Here is a 20527-nt window from a genome sequence, read left to right on the forward strand (position 1 = left end):
CTTAATCTCAAAAGACTGGAAATAAAGAACAAAAAAAAAAAATGCTAGGTCTCTTATCTCCGCATAGACTTGATTCAGTGAACCTAGAATTGTGGACTCTCTGTTCTTCCTCCTGTTTAGGTTAAGAGAGAAGTTTACTTGACTTTGTTCAGACTTTTCCGTGTGTTCCCATGTTGATATGGGATGGCATGAAAAAGATATGTGCCTGAGATGTTCAGTTCAAAAATTTATCTGCTAATGATAAATTTAGTTTTGAAAACCTGAAGAACCTCGAGTGAAACAGATTCTGTTCTTCCTTCCGTACTGGCACCAGAGGAACGCTAAAGTCTAGTTAGTTACCCACTTGGAAATTCGTTACCTGTGTTGAGATGGCACCAAGTCTGCATGGGACACAATTTGAAGGTTATTGGATTTGGGCAGGTTATACCTGTCACAAATATTGGATTATGATGTTTGGTAGCGGAGAAAAAGTAGCTTAACTTCTGCATGGATGTTGAATTTTTGTGGCTAGTAATGAAAATAACCCTTCTCAAATTATGACAGTATAGCGCGCTCTGATTTTCAAGGCAAGCATAGTTCGCTTTGAATAAATGAGAGGCCTAAACAGGTAAGCCAAGAATGTTACTTTTACAGAATCAAAGATTTTTTTTCATGGGATCGTATGGGTCTAGATTACTGTCACTTTTCTGTTGCATTCTTTTGATTAATGAGATTTGTCCTCTTTGTTGCTGAATGATTGCTGGGTTTGTATCTGTACCAGCGGCAAGATTCTTTTGAGATAATAAAAAAAAAAAGCAGGGGTTGGGGTGTGCTAGGTATGTGAATGATACAGTCTTTTGGAACTTAGGTATGGAGGGAAAGTGACTATAAGATGATACAAATACCACCCCCGCAATGGCATTTCTTTACTTCTGCTCCATGGTGTGTCTTCCATACGCAGAACTTTTATGTGATGGCTATATTCAACGTTCAGGGTAGTGTTCAACTTACTTAGGTAGGAAAAACAGACCTCTAAATTCAAAATTCTGGGAGGATGTTCTTGCTGTATAGCCCTGCTCTGGGAATCCTCTTGGAGTATAGTAAGTTTGTTCTTGCTGATTCATTGAGGGAAGAGTCTCCCATTAACTTCTTCCTGAAAGAAAGGCAGGTTGCAGCAATTCTCTGGAGAGGAAGCTGGAGTCTGGGGCAGTGGTGTCATAAGGTAGAAATAGTTTGTTTTTTAAAAGTCGTACCCGTAATTTGAAAAATGTTTTGGCTGTTGCGTGTTGCCAGTTGCTTGCCACTGTATGATTTCAAGTTTATTCCTTTCCACAGAGAGGCAAAAGTGCACTGCAATAGCAAGAATTTCTCTGAGCTGTTTCCTGGCCTTGGAGGCATTGCGTCTGTCAAGTGCAATGCTAATGGCGATAAAGTCAGCATCCTCATTAGCAAGGTGAGGCAAAGCTCTTCGCTCGCACCATCAGTGAATAGGCTGGTGCAGTTCAGGAAGATTACTGAAGACACAAGATAAGCTTCTCGGAAATAAACCGACATGTTCTGTGCAGTGTATCGGGTCTTGAAATGTCATGGCCGAGCATGTAACTAAACACCAAAATTAAGGTATGTTAAGGTTTGGTGCATTTGGTGAGAAGAACAGCCTGGAAAAAGAAGCAGTATTTCAGTTACAAAACCTACTTTGTAGCATTTCAAAGAAATTGAAGGCTAAGTTGCTAGAAGAGAAAAAGAGCAAGAATTTTTCTGGTATTTCTTCCAAAGAATGTTCTTGTGTGATTACTGGTGAATAAAGCTGAGAGGGTGAATGAGAGGAGATAAACATACCATCTGAACTTTACCTTTTTTTTTTCTTTTTCTTTTTGACTGCATGCTTCAGCCAACTTTTGTTTTCCCTTCTTGTAGGCGGATGGGAACATTGATTCCAAGATCTGTTTCTATGATGTTGAAATGGACAAAGTTACGCTCTTTGATTTCAAGGCTGAACAGGGAAGTGGGAGAGAGAAGCTTTCTTCTGGACAAGGCATTGAAAAGTAAGAAGCTTTTATTTCGAGGAGTATTACTTGCGGATTTAAGATAGGAACCTGCCCTATGAAGACAAGCAACACCTTGATACTGGCATTCCTCTGTCTTTGTGTAGGAGCTCGTACAACTTTAATTATTTCATTTCTAAAGTATTAACTAAAACCGGTGCATTGTATGTCAATCAGCCTGCATCCCTGTCTCTTCCAATATGTGAACTAGGGAGTGTCAAATGAAGGTATCGGAGAACAAGCTCAAAATAAACAGAAGGACACGGCCCTTCAGACAGCATGGCAGCTGAGCTAAGGAACTTCTTGCCAGTTATGGATGTTGAAGCAGTGGAGATGTAGAAGTTATAGGTGGTGAAGGAAGGGTTCCTCTGAGACGAGGATGGTTAGGTGTTGGGGGGAGTATGCATAGAGGTATATTATATGACCGGAATCAGGATTCTGATCTTAAAATAAAGAATAATCATGGAAAGCTGCCCTTCTGTGAAGAGTTTAAAGGGTAGGAACTGAAAAGAGGACGTTCTGAAGGAATCCTAGGAAAAAAGGTTAATTTTAATGTCCAATACAGGATGGTTTTTGTATGGATAAACACTTGTGAAATGTCTATTTAGAACTGTCAGCTTTGTTTTCCTACAAGCTGTTCTGTGGCAAATACATTAGAAATCCTAGTAGCAAGGCAGCAAGATGCAGTGAACTAGGAATTCTCGTGGAAGTACGGTGGAACATTAGGGTACAAATTCCCATCTGGTTTTACAATAATTTTTCTGACTATTTTACTTAAGAAAAATCAGCATTAGAATAGAAGGTGGTTTGCTCTTTTTAGCAACTATCTGCTAGAGATATTACAAGCAAAAAAGGATTTACTCTTCTTATCGCTGAAACACAGAAGAAACTACCCAGCTCATCGAAAACTAAGTCCAGTGGAAATTTGAGGCCTTATGTCTTGGTCAGTTAAGCAAACAGTGTGATAATGAGTAGTGAGGAAGTTTGTTTTCAAGTGTAGTATCTTGTGTAGCCCAACAGAGGCCACCACAAACTAGTAATACCATTTCACTGGTATTTAAATGTTAGTTGGTGTCGGAGTGAATAACCCATTTATCTGTGCTTCATTTTAGAGTATCTTGGAATTGGAATGAGTAAACTCACCAGAAAATAATAATAATAATCTACACTTCTTCCCCTTCTCTCTCTCTCTCTTCTTCTGACGCATAGTATAAACACTTCCAATTATTTTACACAAATGCTGTTTTTCAGTTTGCAAGTAACTTATTTTGAATTCAGTGGCATGGATAGGACATTGAGTATTTTTGCATCCCTTTGAATCTCTCCCTTAATTTGCCTTCCAGCCCTACTCCAGTCCTTCCCACAAAGTCCACCCTTCAGTGATGACAGCAAATGAGAAAAATATTTTAATGATATCTTTGCTTTCTTTTTTTTTTTAAATTGACACCTATTTATATTCTGTGTATAGAAGAAGAATCCTAAGCCATTGCTAAAATAGTTTGATTCTGTATGTCTAGAGTCTTAACATGGCTGGCACTGAAGTAGTGTTTCAATGCCCGAAGGAGGCAGTAAGATGTTTCTTATTTAAACTGCTGCCAGAGAGTGGCTTTCCCAACGCTGCGGGGGTTGTCCTTGTGCTTAATGTGCCATTTCAGTGCCTCAGAATTTTTCATACACAGTATGAAGTTCAAGCACAAGGAAAGGGAATGAACTGGGGCATATCGAGAGACTGAAGCCCCCCAGCTGCAGGTCAGGTTCAGCTGCAACTCCAGAGTTTCCCTCAGCCCTGAGAACTTCAGCAGTTTAAAGCATCACTCATGCCCAGATCTCTGCTGAGCTCTCAGTCAAGAGAGATCTGTTGCCTGGGAATATAAACTAATTTCTTATTTTTTTCCCCCAACTGTTTAATTACAATTGTCAGTAGTTGCGATCTCTTATGACCAGTGCTTAGCTGGATTTGAACTTGAGGTATACGTACTAAAACTCTCTCGTTACTGCTTATCTAAATGCACATCAGCGTACTCAAGCGTACTTCTAGCAGTGCTGGCAACAAGCACCTTGGGGCAGGTTGTCAAACCCACAAGAAGACGGAGCTGAGGTAGTCCCTGTGTTACAGCACCTACACCGGTAGCAATTGCTAAGGTAGATCATTTGAAGGATGTTCAAGTATCTCTACAGGACGTGTAATCTCAGTGGAGGCGGATTTTGGATGCCTATTTTATTTGTGGCAGGACCAGCTTTTTTTTTCCTACTGAAACACTTTATGTCCTTTAGTCACGGTTAATGTATACAGAACTAACTAAAAGCGGCATTGCCGTGTATAAAGTGTGAGGAGGTAGGAAGAGGGGCTGGTATTAAGACAACTGACCATCAGCTGAAAATTATCCCTTGGTTAGTCCTTTATTTAGATTCATGCACCGAATGGGCTGGAATTATTTTGTCTCCCTTTCTACGTTTATTTTTTTCTTGTCTTTTGGTAGGTCTGTTGTAGAGTATCCAGAGTTGCACAGTCACATCCCTGCTTGCCATTTCTGGGACCAGAGCGAACCAAGACTTTTTGTATGTGAGGCAATTCTTGAAACATGCCTGCAGTCTCCAGACCAGAAGAAAAACCAAACTGAGAGCACAGTATGGCCTTTTTGTTTGTTTGTTTTACCCTCCTTGACATAGAGTTCTCCCTGTCCGAGTGATGAATCATTGGTCCTTCATTAAGGATGTGGGAGTAGGTAGTACACATGATCTTGTACAAGAATGAGTAGTGAAGCTATGTCTTTGGTGTCTGTGGCTTCAGGCAATCTCTGTACATTAGCTTTCTATTTTAGCCCTAGCTTGCATACAGTGACAAAGAAAAAGAGATGATTTCTTCATCTGCGCTAGAATTTTGAGGATGATTATAATGCAAACCTTGTATCTGGACTACAGTTTCTCAGGTGACATTAATGGGTGAATTGATAATCTAGATGTTTGATAGTTATTCTCATTTTTAAAAAAATAACGCAGATTTTATATCTTGAGTCTGCTTGTAGCAGCAAGAATTAATTTGATAGAATAACAGGAACCCTGCCGTTAAGGTGAACAGGGAAGTACACTCTTCCTGTCCAGTTCTTGCCATCTTCTGCTTTGCTGGACGGACATTGTACATCTTTATGATACTTCCCAAATTGTCTTTTACATTACAAAAAAGACAAAATGTCTTTTTTACGTTAGAAAAAAGATTTCACTTTTATTGATCAGAAATGATCTAATCAAAGATTTCTTTCATCAGACCAACAATTCTCCCCACTTCCCCCGCTAATGTGCTTGTAGCGATCCTTACCATTTTGTCTGTACAGAACTGCCTGTCCTTCATAAATATTCCATTGACTTAAAATGTTGATTTAAAGTTTTCTGATTTGCGCATGATTTTAGTTAAACCTCTTCCAATTGGAGATAGAAAGCTCTTTGTTTCTTTTGGTGGTTGAAATGACTTTAGAAAAATCACGGGAAGATCAAAGTAGAAAGGAGGAATGGAGTTAGTGTCTCAAAAGACCTTGGTAGGGTGTTCTAGCAAAGAGAAGAACACTTCAAACCTAATATTCCTAACATAAACAAGTAAAAATGTTTGGCTTCTACATAAAATTGAAAAACAAAAAGATATAAAAGGAATGCAACTTACTTCTTGGCCTTTATTCAACAGAACTTCTAACTGTGTGCTTATCCTTTTAAAAAAATGAGTCGTCTGATTAACTTCTGTTGGAAGTAAATGCTTCATTTTGACTTGAGTCAGGTCAATATTTAAGCTGTTACAGAAACTATTTTTAAATGGCTGGTATATCCCTGGGAACTCGAAGCGGTCCGTGAGCTGCTGAAATTATAATAGAAATAATACAGCGTTTAAAAAGAAAAACTGTTGAAAGCAGTTGGGAGTATTTCTTTGACCTGAGTCAGACCTGTCAGAGAGGCTTCTAGAGTAGCAGCCTGTGGCCAAGCACTTCTCTCTTTATGGTCAGGGAAGTTGATTCCTGGAAGGCAGAGGTGGAGATCCCTTTGCAGTAGGAATGTACATGGAGTCGTTGGCTACTTGCTACAGGAGCAAACCATGCAGCTCTGCCCTCTTCAGCAGCTGTGTGCTTGTCAATGTATAAGTCATATTATTTTCAAGAGAAGGTTCTGCCAAGTGAATATGGAAAATAAAAGCAAAATGAAAGCAGGATATTGCGGCATAAAAGCAAAACAATGCTTTGCTTTGTTTTCCAGACAGATGATTGGATTATCTCATTCTTCAATACTGAAGAGCACGGCCTTTTGCTTCATGACAGCTTTCCATTACCTTCATCCTACCAGGTTCTTCTGGGCATAGAGGTGCCACATTATTATTTTGCAAAAAAGGTGAGGAAATCATTCACAATTCCTTCCCTTCTCATATGTTCAGACTTTTCACTGTGGAGGGATCAAATTTAACCAATTTGAGTCTGGGGTAAGTAGAGCAACTCCAATGGCAGTTACTGCATCACATGTAGAAATGACATAATTCTCATGCAGGTGTACTCGGCAGTATTGTGAAAATTGTACTCAATTGGCTTTTCATGGGTATGGCAAACTGGATGCAACTTAAAAGTGTAGGAGACACAGTAATTACCAGGGAATGCAACTAAAAAAAGGATGTGGAAAAAAAAAAAATCTGCTTTATATAATCACCGTGCCTATTGCAAGTAAGGGAGGGTGTGTTTCAACTTTACATACGCCGTTAAGAGGGGACACTTTCTACTAGCTTCAGCAGAAGCAATCCGTTTGTGAGTTGGAATGGAGCTTAATCCTCCCCCCCAGCCCAGAATACCAAGAATACTCCTCTTGCAGTATCACCAAATGCCTATATGCTATGAATACAGGAATGCATGCTTTAACTTCTTTCACTTGAACATGAATCCAGAATTATTTGTGTCTTAGGTAAATGTATGATTCCATGCATACTGAAAGAAATGAAGCCTATTACCTAAAGATTGGTTTTCTGCTTAAGCTCTGACCTGAGTTTGTTAGTGCCTCTTAAGGTGATGATTTGCACTGTGCCCTTCTTACAGGGGGAGCTTAACAAAGTCTGTTTATTCTACCAAGGCATTTATTTTTGTAAAATCTGCAGGAACTTAATGAGACTTCTAATCCTCTACATCTTTTGAGTAAGACAATGTGATCACTTTATCTAATTTCATATAGTTTAGGAGCGGTGTTAAACGAGGAGAATGTTTCTAGGTGTCTTTCTACTTAATTTATTTAGGTTCAGAGTAGTACTTTGCTATTTAGCCCCCTTGCAAAGAACTGACTGTTGTCACTCTTCCTGCACAGATCTGGCTTTTAGAACTGCACTCTATTTTACTTTCCTTTAATTTGAAAGGTCAAAGGTGATCTGCTGCAGTTTCTGATCTTTCTTTTAACACTTCCCCCATCATATCTCATGCTATTTTACTTTGATATTATGTCTCTTTTTTTTTCTTTTTTTGTAACTCTGTATGGATTATTGCTGCCATTAGTTGTTTTTTCGGAGGGGATGTGTCTATAAACCTGTAAGTATCTGCGTTATTTTGCTCCTCTTCCTTCGTTCTCTACTTTTCTCTCTTCTGTTTCCATTTTCTTTCCTCAGTTAGGTTACTGTATCTTAGTGACTAAATGACTTGTTATAGGATAATTAATTTTGGAAACGTGATTTAGTATATTAAGTCTGCTTTAAATACAGCAAATTTGCTATTTGATGCAACAAGTCTGTTTTGACCAAGTTTCATTCCAGGGTTTCTCCTTATTCATTATAACGTCTGTCCTGGGTCCAGAAATTCTGCAAACTTCTGGAGTAGTCAAAAATAGTAGTAGGCGACTCTCTTCTGAGAGGTACGGAGGCACCCATTTGCCTGCCTGATGCGCTCTCTAGGGAAGAGTGCTGCTTACCCGGGACTCGTATCAGGGACATCACCGAGGGACTACCAAACCTTGTGCAGTCCTCTGACTATTAGCCACTGCTGCTGTTTCACATGGGCACCAGTGATGCAGCCAGGAGCAACCTGAAGACTATCAAGAAAGATTATAGAGCCCTGGGAGCAGTGGTCAGGGCCTCTGGCACACAGACAGTTGTTTTTTTTCATCAGCCTTCCTGGTCAGAGGGAAGGGGGTTGATAGGGCCAGGCGAATCTGGCAAATCAATAAATGGCTACAGGACTGCTGCCATAGCCAGGGGTTTGGCTTCTTAGACCATGGGACTTGCTTTGAAAAACCTGGTCTACTGGGGGCTAATGGGGTCCACCTGTTAGAGAAGGGGAAGAACATCTTTGGTCATAGGCTAGCCAAGCTGATCAAGAGGGCTTTCAACTGGAGTTGCTGGGGTGGGGGGAACTGCGATCCATCCCACTCCTACTAATGTGATGCCAATACCAGTAACAGATGCCCAGAGCCTGCAGAAGGATCATGGGTCAGCAGGAGAGCACCTGAGTGCAGCACAAAGGGAAACTAGCCACTCCAGCCAGTAAGTCAGCTTCATCAGGGGCCCAACTTCAATGCCTCTGTGCAAATGCATGTAGCATGGGGAACAAACAAAAGGAGTTAGAGACGTGCACACACCTGCAGGGCTATGATTTTATTGGCATTATAGAGATGTGGTGGGATGGCTCCTATGACTATAGCGTTGGAATGGAAGGATACAGGCTCTTCAGGAAGGACGGACAGGGGTGATGAGGGAGTGGGTGTTGCCCTCTGTGTCAGTGACCAGCTGGAGTGCATGGAGCTCTGCCTGGGGATGGATGAGGAACCAACCGAGAGCTTATGGGTCAGGATTAAAGGGAGGGCAGGGACAGGTGATGTTACAGTGGGGGTCTGCTACAGGACACCCAACCAGGAAGACTGAGGGGAGGAGGCCCTCTATAGACAGGTAGGAGCAGCCTCATGTTCACAAGCCCTGGGACTTCAACCACCCCAGTATCAGTTGGTGGGACAACACAGCAGGGCATAAGCAATCCAGGAGGTTCCTGGAATGTGTTGATGATAACTTCCTTCTTCAAGTGATAAAGGAACCAATGAAGAGAGATGCTGTGCTGGACCTTGTTTTCACCAACAAGGAGGGGCTGATGGGGAATGTGAAGCCCAAGGGCAGCCTTGGCTGTAGTGACTGTGAAATGGTGGAGTTCAAGATCCTTAGGGCATTGAGGAGGACACACAGTAAGCTTGCTAGCCTGGACTTCAGGAGAGCAGACTTTGGCCTCTTCAGGGACCTGCTTGGCAGAGTACTATGGGATAAAGCCCTGGAGGTAAGAGGCATCCAAGAAAGATGGCTAATATTCAAGCACCACCTACTCCAAGCTCAGGAGTGATGCATTCCAACGAAGAGGAAGTCAGGCAAAATTGCCAGGATCCCTGCATGGACAAACAAGGAGCCCCTGGACAATCTCAAACAGAAGAAGGAAGCCTACAGAGGGTGGAAGTCTGGGAGGAATACAGAGAAATTGTCCGAGCAGCCAGGGATCAGGTTAGGAAAGCCAAAGCCCAGACAGAGTTAAATCTGGCCAGGGACATCAAGGGCAACAAGAAAAGCTTCTACAGGTACATCAGTGATGAAATGAAGATTAGGAAAAACACGAGCCCACTCAGGAAGGAAACGGGAGACCTGGTCACCCGGGACATGGACAAGGCTGAGGTACTGAATGACTTTTTTGCCTCGGTCTTCATAGGCAAGGGCTCTAACCACACCGCCCAAGTTGCAGAAGGCAAAGGCAGGGACTTCGAGAATGAGCAACTGCCCACTGTAGGAGAAGACCAGGTTTGAGACCATCTGAGGAACCTGAAGGTGCACTCAAATCCATGGGACCTGATGAGATACATCTGCGGGTCCTGAGGGAACTGGCAGAGGAAGTTGCTAAGCCACTATCCATCATATTTGAGAAGTTGTGGCAGTCTTGTGAAGTTCCCACTGACTGGAAAAGGGGAAGCATAACGCCCATTTTTAAAAAGGGAAAAACTACAGACTGCTCAGTCTCACCTCTGTGCCTGACACGATCATGGAGCAGATCCTCATGGAAACTCTGCTAAGGCACATGGGAAATGAGGAGGTGATTGGCGACAGCCAACATGGCTTCACTAAGGGTAAATCGTGCCTGACAAATGTGGTGGCCTTCTGTGATGGGGTCACAGCGTTGGTGGGTAAGAGAAGAGCAACCGACGTCATCTACCTGGACTTGTGCAAGGCATTTGACAGTGTCCCACACAACATCCTTGTCTCTAAATCAGAGAGAGATGGATTTGCTGGATGGACCACTCGGTGCATCAGGAGGTGCCTGGATGGCCACACTGAAAGGGTTGCGGTCGATGGCGCAATGTCCAAGTGGTGACCTATGATGAGTCGTGTTCCTCAGGGGTTGGTACTGGGACTGGTGCTGTTTAATATCTTTGTTGGTGACATGGACAGTGGGATTGAGTGCACCTTCAGCAAGTTTGCCAACAACGCTAAGCTGTGTGGCGCAGTCGGTGCTGGAGGGAAGGGATGTGCCATCCAGAGGGACCTGGACAGGCTGGAGAGGTGGGCCTGTGCAAACCTCAAGAAGTTCAACAAGGCCAAGTGCAGGGTCCTGCATGTGAGTGGGGGCAATCCCAGGCACAAATCCAGGTTGGGCGGAGAATGGCTTGAGAGCAGCCCTAAGGAAAAGGGCTTGGGGGTGTTGCTGGACAAGAAGCTCAGCATTCACTGTCAATGTGCGCTGGCAGCCCAGAACCCCACCGCAGCCTGGGCTGCATCCCCAGCAGCAGGGCAAGGGGTTTGATTCTGCCCCTCTGCTCCACTCTGTGAGACCCCCCTGCAGTGCTGCCTCCAGCTCTGGGGCACCAACAGCAGAAGGACACGGAGCTGTTGGAGTGGGGCCAGAGGAGGCTCCGGAGATGCCGGGAGGGCTGGAGCCCCTCTGCTGTGAGGACAGGCTGAGAGAGCTGGAGGGGTTCAGCCTGAAGAAGAGAAGGCTCCAGGGAGACCTTGGAGCCCCTTCCAGTCCCTAAAGGGGCTCCAAGAAAGCTGGGGAGGGACTCTGGATCAGGGAGGGGAGCCATGGGAGGAGGGGGAATGGTTTTAAACTGGAAGAGGGGAGATTGAGATGAGATCTGAGGAAGAAATCCTTGGCTGTGAGGGTGGTGAGCCCCTGTCCCAGGTTGCGCAGAGAAGCTGTGGCTGCCCCATCCCTGGAGGTGTTCAAGGGCAGGTTGGATGGGGCTTGGAGCAACCTGGTGTGGTGGGAGGTGTCCCTGCCCAGGGCAGGGGGTGGCACTGGGTGGTCTTTAAGGGTCCCTTCTAATTCTAACCATTCTGTGATTCTATGAAATTGTAGTCAAACACATTTGCACTTTTGATTTCTGTCTTTTACTGTATCTAATACTGTCATTGTATAATAATATAATACTGTATTTTTATTTGCTCCTGTAAACCTTAATATTTAGTTATCTTGTCTAAATATACAATGGGAGTATATGTGAAATTTCGTGTCCTTCATGACTCAGGTGATCTTCCAGTGTTTTTGGCATGTGAAAGTTTCCTTGTTACACTCTAGACACATCATTTGATATAGATGATTGACTTCATTCTTTTGCTGAATAACGGTTAAATTGCATTGAGCTGCCTTTCAACGACTGCTGAAAGTATCACTGAAGCTCCATAGGCTCCAGAACTGACACTTGTGTGGGGAAGAGTTTGAACCTGAGGTTGGGTATTCATATGCTTCATATAAAGGCAAGAATAAAAGAATCGTGCCTATATAGTTAACTTTCAGAACAGCAGACTCATTTCTGAGAAGAGACTGACCTTAGAGAAATCTCTCATCTCTCATTTATCTCAAATCTCCAGAAATCTGGGGATTTAAAATAATAGTTGCTGTTATAGTCATTATAATATATATAAAATAATCATAATTATGACTGTAATAGTAGGAGGCTGCCTCTCCTGTGGTATTTTACCAATCTCTAAACTGATGTACTGTGATTGTTTGTTACGACATGGCTGAGCTCCTCTATGACATTCCATATTGTGGAGCGTTTTCTAGGAAGTTCTGAAAGATTGCAATTATTGTCACTGTTGATCATGGTCCTACAGAAATAGAAAACTCAGACTGTAGTGGAAATAATGTAATTAATTACACATACAAAGGAGTAACCGACTTGGTACATAAAGGATAACATTCTCATTTTAGCCAGGAGAAGCCGGGATAGGACAAGCAGAGCCTGACTCAATAAAGGTCCCTCAGATGGTTGCGAGAAGGCCCATGAGAGACTTCATTGGATTAGGAGACTGTGATAAGACTACCCAGGATGCCATACTGAACTTCAGCTTCTATCTGACTGCAGGAGACATGGATGAGGCCTTCAAATCCATCAGGCTGATAAAAAGGTATTTCTTCGTATTTCTTTATGGGTACGGTTTATTTTTACTAAAAGTTTGTATGAAGTTTTGATCCTCCTAAACTCTCCTTACTTTTTTCCTTTCGGATTTCATCCTGCCTTTCACTTCTAACAAGATGAAATATCTTTATCTTACAGACATTTTAATGTATTCTCTGCTTACTCATTGTCTATGAGCTGTTGCAAACTTTGTGGGTTCTTTTTTACTAAACAGGAAAAAGTGATTGATAACAAGCAACCTTATTCCATGTCTTCTGCATGGCAAAAACCTCACACTGTCACTAGCAGAAAATGAACATTCCCAACTTTATTTATACATCTGAAATTATCACAGTAATACTGAGTATTACAAATTTACCAACCCCATAGCTGAAATTTAAATTTAAATGTACATTATTATAATATGGATATTGCAATATTAGAAGAAATAATATAATGTCTTTTAAATATTCCAATATTTTATTTTTTTAAAAAAACTCTGCAATTAATCATAGCAATCATTTCTAGAAAACTTTTTCCAGAAAGTAACGCAGGCAAAGGAACACAAATCTTGGTTTTTACAAACCTACTGCTAGAAGAAACTCTTTGTCAGCTCTATGGTATTCTACCCTGATAGTCTAGAGCAATGCAGTTGGTTAGACCGTTGGTCTCTGCGGAGTGTTGCTTGCTTTGAACGTGGTGCAGAGCAGCAGTTGGGGTTGAGTTTCTTATTACATCAGAACAGAACTCAAGAGCCAGCTTGATGATCACATTTTTACAAAGTGTGGAAAAGCACGGTGGAAATAACGAAAAAGAGGAAAAGCAGTATACTCGTCTGGGAGCGACACAACAGTCCTAAAGAATTTGTAACGTTCACAGCTCATGGTCCTTCAAACCTATCAGTAACTGTGCTCAGAGTAGCATCCTTAGGGTTTTAATCATCTGTCATTGCCTCTAGTTCCTGCATCCTAAGTATTTCTGCATAATAATTTTTGACCTGTTGTTTTTCTTCCTGAAAGTTACGTGCACACAACTTTTGCGAGCCCACGTACTTCTCGGGGTCAGGCTTGTATAAACATTATGCCTAATTCCAAAGGTACTAATTATTTTCATTTCATTACCATATTAAGTTACCAGGCGGATCTTTTTTAAATCTTGTGTTTCAGTCCTCTATATACATCGTATTCTTCAATTCGGGTGCTTGAATGGCAGTTACATTCTCCAATAGTCACTGTGTTATGTGCTTCTGAGCGTTGCTGGGCAGAGCTGAGTGCCCTGACATAGCACTCTAATCTGAAAATGCCACAGCGAATGTGAAAGCAAGCTGGGAAGAAAAGAAATTATTTTGGGCTGAAATACCTGTTCTTAACAGTCCTTTCCAATAATAGTATCTGTGATTATTAGGGAGTCCGTGTAACCCTCTTCTGTAGATATTTGCCCTTAGTGTAACTCTGAAGTAGATTTCTCAGCAACATGTATGGCCTGTTCTAGCTGCGTACCCTTTTCTTTTTTAATGGCATTATCTGTTTACATGTAGGATAAACCCAAACCTTTGTCTCAGGATACAAAGGAAATGTCTGAAAAAATGCAACTTAATTCTTCTGCCTTCCCTTGCTTTACAGTTAGAATGGTTAGAGTCGCCTTTGCTTTTTACTGTCTGGGCTGTGCTGTGGTGGGGGAGCAGGTGTTGCAGCTGGTGAGAAGTTCGTCGAGGAGGGTGGATGGAAGGCCTGAAGGTTCATGAAACTTCCAACAGCTGTTAAAATCATCACTTATTCTATAGTGAGTTTTCTGCTTTCTCAGATTGCCTGCGAACTCCAAAGTTATTGTTGATGGTCTCCTATAGCTTTTTCCATTATTATTAGGGAGGAGGATAACTTTATGCAGGTGGAGAAAACGTGTTTGGCTGCCTCATTCTCGTCGCATACACTCTGTGGCTGCTACAGCTGACCCTGCTGACATGTCGCTGTGATGCTCTCTCAGGATTCTGACAATCCAACATTCTGTGCTGTACAGCAGAGGGAGAGGGCAATATAATATAATATATATATATATAATTATGTGTTTTATACATATGTATATAGATGGAGCCCATCCAAATAATAATCGAGGGCCTCTGCCCACAAGAGTGAGCTTTGTGATGTCTTTCAACCCTTAGTTTTAAATTATAGCATATATTTATAGAAAACAACTCCAATGCAGATCTCCTTGGAGATCTTTCCCCTTTCAAGTCCACTCTTTCAGCACGGCGACTCAACGTAGTCATTTTCCAGGCCACGGCGAAACCGAGCGGTCAGGGTACGGCTAATGACAATGACCCGGGGCGCCATGCAGTCCTCGCGCCTATGGAGGATGTTCCATATGAGAATGGCAGCTGCCAGCGTGGCCAGAAGACAGGCTCCAATGTTCAGATAGCAAGACCAGGAGAGGTTGGTGTATGGTCCGATGCGGTAGAAAGTCACCAATCCGATAACCAGAACAAAACCTGCAAGGAGAATGTGAGAATTTACTTTTAATGAGTTATTTTCTTGAATTTCTGTAGCGGCAAGGTGCCATAGGCCCACATCCATGAGTCTGTACAGCCTTTCCATCCCTATTACAATGTGGGGTATGTGTTCTCAGAGGCGTATTTGGGCAGGATTATGTATGCAAAGACAGGGTGCCTGAAATGGAGTCTTAATGTTAGGTTGAAATCTGTTTGCTCTGATTTAAATTTCATACTCCCACTTAGCTGTATTTCACGTTGTGGTTTTTTTTGCCTCATTCTCTTGTCTCGCTAATACAGATGTCCTCTTTCTTATTGACAACACAGAAAATTGGTATATTAATGATAATGAAAATCTTTTATTCAGAATATGGTACGCTTACTATGTTTACTTAAGGCAGGCCACTACTGTAAACTACAAAGCTAAATATCTTACGGAAAGAATAATTTAAAAAAAAAAAAAGTACAGAAGCATTAAAAAAAAGGAAGGTGAAATAAATGTGATGTTATTGTTCTACTTTTTCTATGCTGGAAAAAGGTGTTATGAGGGATGAGTAATATCATGCCTCCAGAAGCTACCAAAGGCAAGGTTTCCGTTCCCTTCCTAACCTTAAGCACGGTAGTAAGTTCTCTAAAAGGTAGGTAATATTAGAGTAATGATGCTGCCCTTGTGTAGTGTTCCCATCCAGATGTCATGATGTGATTTGCAAAAAAAAAAATGGAAAAAATATTTTCCACATTCTTTTTGGTAGACATCAATTTCAGATATGAGGTGGGGTGACTTTTCTAGTCCTGCAAGAAGCCCACGTTAGAAGAAGGAGCAGAATCCATATCCCTTGACTCCTAATTTTTTTTTTTTTTAATTAAGACTGCCCTTTCTCTGAAGAACGCATCCGTAAGCACACAATTACTTTGCTGCCCTCTGTTTATTGTATTAGTCTCTCTTCCTGTCCCTACTCTCAAATAAAATGACTTTTCAGCTTTTTAAGAGAAGTAACTTCTACATGTGCTTAGACTGAAACAAACAAGAGGCAAATATGCCTCCCTAGCCGAAAAAAGGTTTTCTCTTTGTTCTCCTACACACTTCCTTCACCACCACCACAGCACAAGAAATATTGTTGACAAAAGGACCCCTTCATGAAGGAATTCTAGAATAAACAAAGGCCCATAAACAGCCCAAGGATCTCTAGATACCATCTTCCTAATCTCATGGGCAAGGACAAGTCAAGAGCAAGTAAGTCCCGGTGGCCGTGTGCTGTTTTCTCAGCCGCGCTGCTTGCAAACACGGTTCCCACAGATCCATGGCAATGCTCTGAAATGGTGTGACACCTGGCTCTGGTCCTTGCTTTTTCCATGGAAGAACATATCCTGAGAATGCATTGTACCCAGTTTCTTTTGAAAAAGCGTACTAGTAATGCAGTGAAGACGGAAAAGACACAAATTACATACAGATTTTAAAAAATAGAGGAGGGAAATAAAATACAAACAGGAGGAAAAAATAATCAACGACTACTTAAGCAGGTGTGACACTTTTACTATTCTGAGTCAATAATAAAGTCCTAAGTCCTAAGAAAACAAGCAATGATTATTAATTCAGGAGATGTCTGGCATCCTCCACTCTCTTGGGCCTACCTAGAAGGTGGTTTGTAACTCAGTTGCTTGCTATGCCTTCTCCTGAAGTAGCACTGACCCCCAGGTGGCATGTACCAGAGAGGGTCTGAAGTGAGGCATCTCTCCCTAAGGATACGTGAGGAGGAAATAGGTTCTTACAGGAGGAGTAGCTCTTTCCTGCTCTTTTGCCATGCTGCAGTAGCCTTTGCTGTGAAAAAAAGTCTAACATACTCTGGCTGGGTTTTAGGCTGTTCAGTCAGTTGTAAGGACAGCAGTTAATAATTCCTTAGCTTTCTCCGTTAGTCCAGTAGTTATTTAATGGTCCAGCTTAGTTATAAATGAACAAGCTTCATCCGGGAAAAATGCAGCCGCATGGAGCATGCTGACTTCATTGGGTTGCAGAAATCACGGATCCGTGCAATAATTGTTCACTAGCACTCCTGGGTCGAGCCTACAGGCTTTCTTAGGAGGGCATTTTAATGTTAGCTGGGTGGGAGATGGATCCCAATACGGAGGTGGTCATCTAGTGTTACTTCAAAGTCTACGGGTTCGAAAGTTGCTTCTCGACTCCCATTTGACAAAAGACTGAGTCACGGTTGAGGTGGAAAAATTGTGAAGTCGTGCTTTTGACAAATTAAGCTTACATCTTAATTTTTTTTAATATCCATCACTGTTGGATGACGTATCAGGTTATGCATGATTTTAAAGTCCTGGTTTCTTGAAGCCAGGCCGTTGTTATCTACATCCTTGGATGGACTGGTAAAGGCAGATCATCTGTCTCTGAAGGAATTAATTTTTTCTGTGTATTCATATGCTTAGCTCACCACCACTTGAAAGCGGAAACGTTCTCCCCTTGTGCATTCAGAATCCTCACTGAAGTTTGCACACGTGTTTTCAGCATTCACGGAACGCTGCTTCTGTCCCCAAAGCCACCGTTAATTGCGCTCTTCCTTTTCTGTGATGTTGCCTTGAATTGCTTTTGAATTCTCATGACTCTGCTGTTTGGTGTTATCTGGGTCTTGTATGACTTTATTTCTTTATTGTTAGCAGTAATAGCGTACAAGAAGATTGCAGCAGAGCTGGGGCATAAAATAGTTTTTCCTCATTTCCAGTGTAATTTTCCAAGTTCAGTTTGTCCTTGAGGCATGTGGTAGAGGATGATTCCACTTTCATAGGGAATGCAAAAAGCATTAAATAAATCTAAAATCTTGGGCGTGAATTTTGCCCCGTTCTTTGCTCATTTAGCCAAGGCAAGCAGCAGTGGTCTATCCACGTTCCTTTATGGCACAGTAGAAGTAAATAAACAGTGTAGAAATATTTGCAATATTTAAACTTTTTTTGCAAATACCCGGCTTTCAATTAAATTACTTAAGTTTTTCTTACTTGCTTATGTATCTCTTATGGCAATTACTGTTGTAAAAGGCTACACATCTCTGTGCTAGACTGGCCACCTTCATGAGCTCCCTCCTATCCCATGGAGACCCATGGAGAAATTATCCACCAGGAAAAAGCACTAAGGCTTCCTTACAGCTCCCAAAATAAAACTATTTCTGCTAGCGGGACTGTTTCCCTTCACAGGCCCTTTGCCTGAACCCCGACCGGGTGCGCAGCCAGTCGTACAAGAGGCTTCTTCTCCTTCTGCCGTTCTGTGCCGCTGTCTGAGCATGGGGGGAACTGGGAGTTAACGAGCTTGAGAGCTCCCCGCTTGGCAGAGAGCAGGAGTGAGTCACTGGAGCTCTTGTAGGATCTGTTGGGAATACTTTGCTGCAGGCTAGACAGGAACTGACATTTCAGAAGAGAGAAAAACATGACAGAGGTGGGAGAGTTGGAAGCATGTTACTGTAGAGTTTCCACAATTAGTTTTACAGTTCTGCCAGTGTGAGTGCCAGAATAAAAATGTCGCCGTGAACGTTATTTTCCAGCATTCTTATTTCACGTTATCGTGGCCTGATACTGGATTTGTAAATGTAGGAACTCGAGAGCAAAGGGTGAGGAAATCGTAGTGATCCAAAAAGACTGAGTTTGCATGGGATGATATTTAAATTTTGATGAATGCTGCTTTTGTAAAGATGTTGTGTGAAAGCCCCCGAAGTTTACTTGGAGAGATTTTGTCAGTAATAACTTAATCAACATTAGGCTTCTTAAAGCAAAGTGTTCCAGCGTCCTACTTTTGTTTTCCTTGCCCTTACAGTGGTCTTCTTGTACCCCAGCCAAGAATTGAGATGGAACGTTTATCAGCAAGTCTGGTCTCTAAACGACTGGGCAAACACATTCAGTTCACTTTTCTGTGCCAGCCTGGGCCTTCTTCAGGGGTTCCTCTTTCTTTGAGAAGGTAGATTTTAAAAAAAAATTTTTTTTATTCCTCTGTTATATGGCTGTATCTGAGGAGTGGTGTCTTCCTAGTTTGGATGAAATCTTATGAATAATTATGTACGTACCATTTGGTTGCAAGCCCTACTGTACTGATGCAATAATACTCAGCTTCTGTAAGGAAAGAATGATGCTGACGTTTGACTAATGTTTTATTTTTACTAATATAGCTAAAGCAGACTATTTTCCTCATATTGGCATCTCCTGTTTTGCTTACTGCCTTCACTGTGAGTGTTATTAGCACTAGGAAATCCTTGACAACATTTTAATTTTCTGCCTTTGAATGTTGTTAAATATTCAATTCCTGTACCTCTTTGGTGAGAGTTAGGCGTAGGGAAATGGAGCTGGAATTCTGCTCCTGTTGATGGTTGTGTAATGTGGGTATAGCTCAGGCGGTGATGTAAATACCAATGCAGGATTTGGCTCTCTATTCAGAACGGTTAGAAGTACACCTATAAAAACAAACCTTGTATTAAGAATAGCTTCTGTCTCCGTCACTAAAACTAACCGTGGTGACTTTTCACTTCTCAGATAGATTTTTGTGACATTGAGTATCAATGTCTGAATTTAGTTTCAGTATTCCAATAAAATACCTGGAGGGAGACAGCTGGTGTCACGAACCATTTCCCATAGGTATCTCTATGAAAAGTAACCAGAAAATTGCCCTACATGCCATCGGTCTTCTTGAGCTCTTAATTTACAGTACACTTTGAGGAGGGCTGCAAATGGGAAACATTTCTTTAAAGTTAGTTATGGAAATATTAAACATTTTCATCTGGTTTTTGTTTCTGTTTTGTAGCAATGACAAGCCTTTTAGCTGCATGGCTGATTTTCCATGAATTAATTTCACTATGTACGTCAATCATTTCAGATCTTTTTATTGTGTATTGTCTAAAGTCTGCACAGAGGCCACCTCTTCACTAAAAATCCCGATGAGATTACTTAAAGTACTTTATTTTCCCATAGAGCTGCTGTTTATCTCTAGTTGTTTCCCATCTGTAGCAAAACAAGCCTGGATGGGGGGGCTTTTCCGTTGGGGAAGGAAACAGATAACAAATTCACTAGGAAGACTTTTGGTTGGGACAGTACTGACCGTGTGAGTGGGGGCGGGTTGGGAGAATGTTACTTTTTGAACTTACATTTCAGATCTGTATACTGAATTTCCTGTTTGACTGTAGCTGGCCGCAAGCCAACTGCAGATTTTTAGCATTTTAAAAGAACTCTCATAGTCGTTTTTTTTTTTTTCTTCTGTGATAGTTTTTTGGTTTGGTTCCCCCCCGCCCCCTAGACACCCCTTGGTTTGCATTCCTCCTTTTTATTAATACATTGAGTTGAAGAAATCTACGTTATGCTTTTCCTGGGTCGGTAGAAAATCCATATTGGGAGTTAACAATCCTCCTCTTTACAGCTTGTCCTATGGGATGACTCTTGCTGCCAGGAAGAGGGAGAAGAATGAAAATAGAGCAGCCAGACTTGTTCAGAATTCACAGCCCACGCTTGCGCAGCAAAACTACAAACGAGGAGGGGAAATTTTTCACCTTCCTTCTCTCTGTACCCCGTAAACATGTACAGGGAATGACTTAGCTGCAGCGAGTCACAAGCCTGAAAAAGCTGCTTGTAGGAGCTCAACTGTATTTATCAGAGTGAGACAGATTCCCAAAGTGTGATTGCT

The 20527-nt window shown here is 41.9% G+C and overlaps 2 protein-coding genes across 8 annotated transcripts in view; one reads left to right on the forward strand and one right to left on the reverse strand.

Annotated features, from left to right (window-relative positions):
- Positions 1–20527, forward strand: part of IFT140 (intraflagellar transport 140) — a 94065-nt gene that overhangs the window by 29276 nt on the left and 44262 nt on the right. For all 7 annotated transcript variants that reach the window (XM_074598774.1, XM_074598778.1, XM_074598777.1 and 4 more), the window contains 5 exons: positions 1315–1432; positions 1897–2024; positions 4505–4652; positions 6261–6392; positions 12203–12399. In XM_074598774.1, the coding sequence (XP_074454875.1) occupies positions 1315–1432; positions 1897–2024; positions 4505–4652; positions 6261–6392; positions 12203–12399 (723 nt within the window). The remainder of the gene's footprint in view (positions 1–1314; positions 1433–1896; positions 2025–4504; positions 4653–6260; positions 6393–12202; positions 12400–20527) is intronic.
- The window catches only part of TMEM204 (transmembrane protein 204), a 29208-nt gene continuing 23167 nt past the window's right edge, over positions 14487–20527 (reverse strand). Inside the window, exon 3 of the mRNA XM_074598782.1 lies at positions 14487–14874. Within this exon, the coding sequence (XP_074454883.1) occupies positions 14630–14874 (245 nt within the window). The 3' untranslated portion in view covers positions 14487–14629. The remainder of the gene's footprint in view (positions 14875–20527) is intronic.

The sequence above is a fragment of the Larus michahellis genome, chromosome 8, assembly GCF_964199755.1.
Source record: "Larus michahellis chromosome 8, bLarMic1.1, whole genome shotgun sequence".
Classification (NCBI taxonomy): Eukaryota; Metazoa; Chordata; class Aves; order Charadriiformes; family Laridae; genus Larus; species Larus michahellis.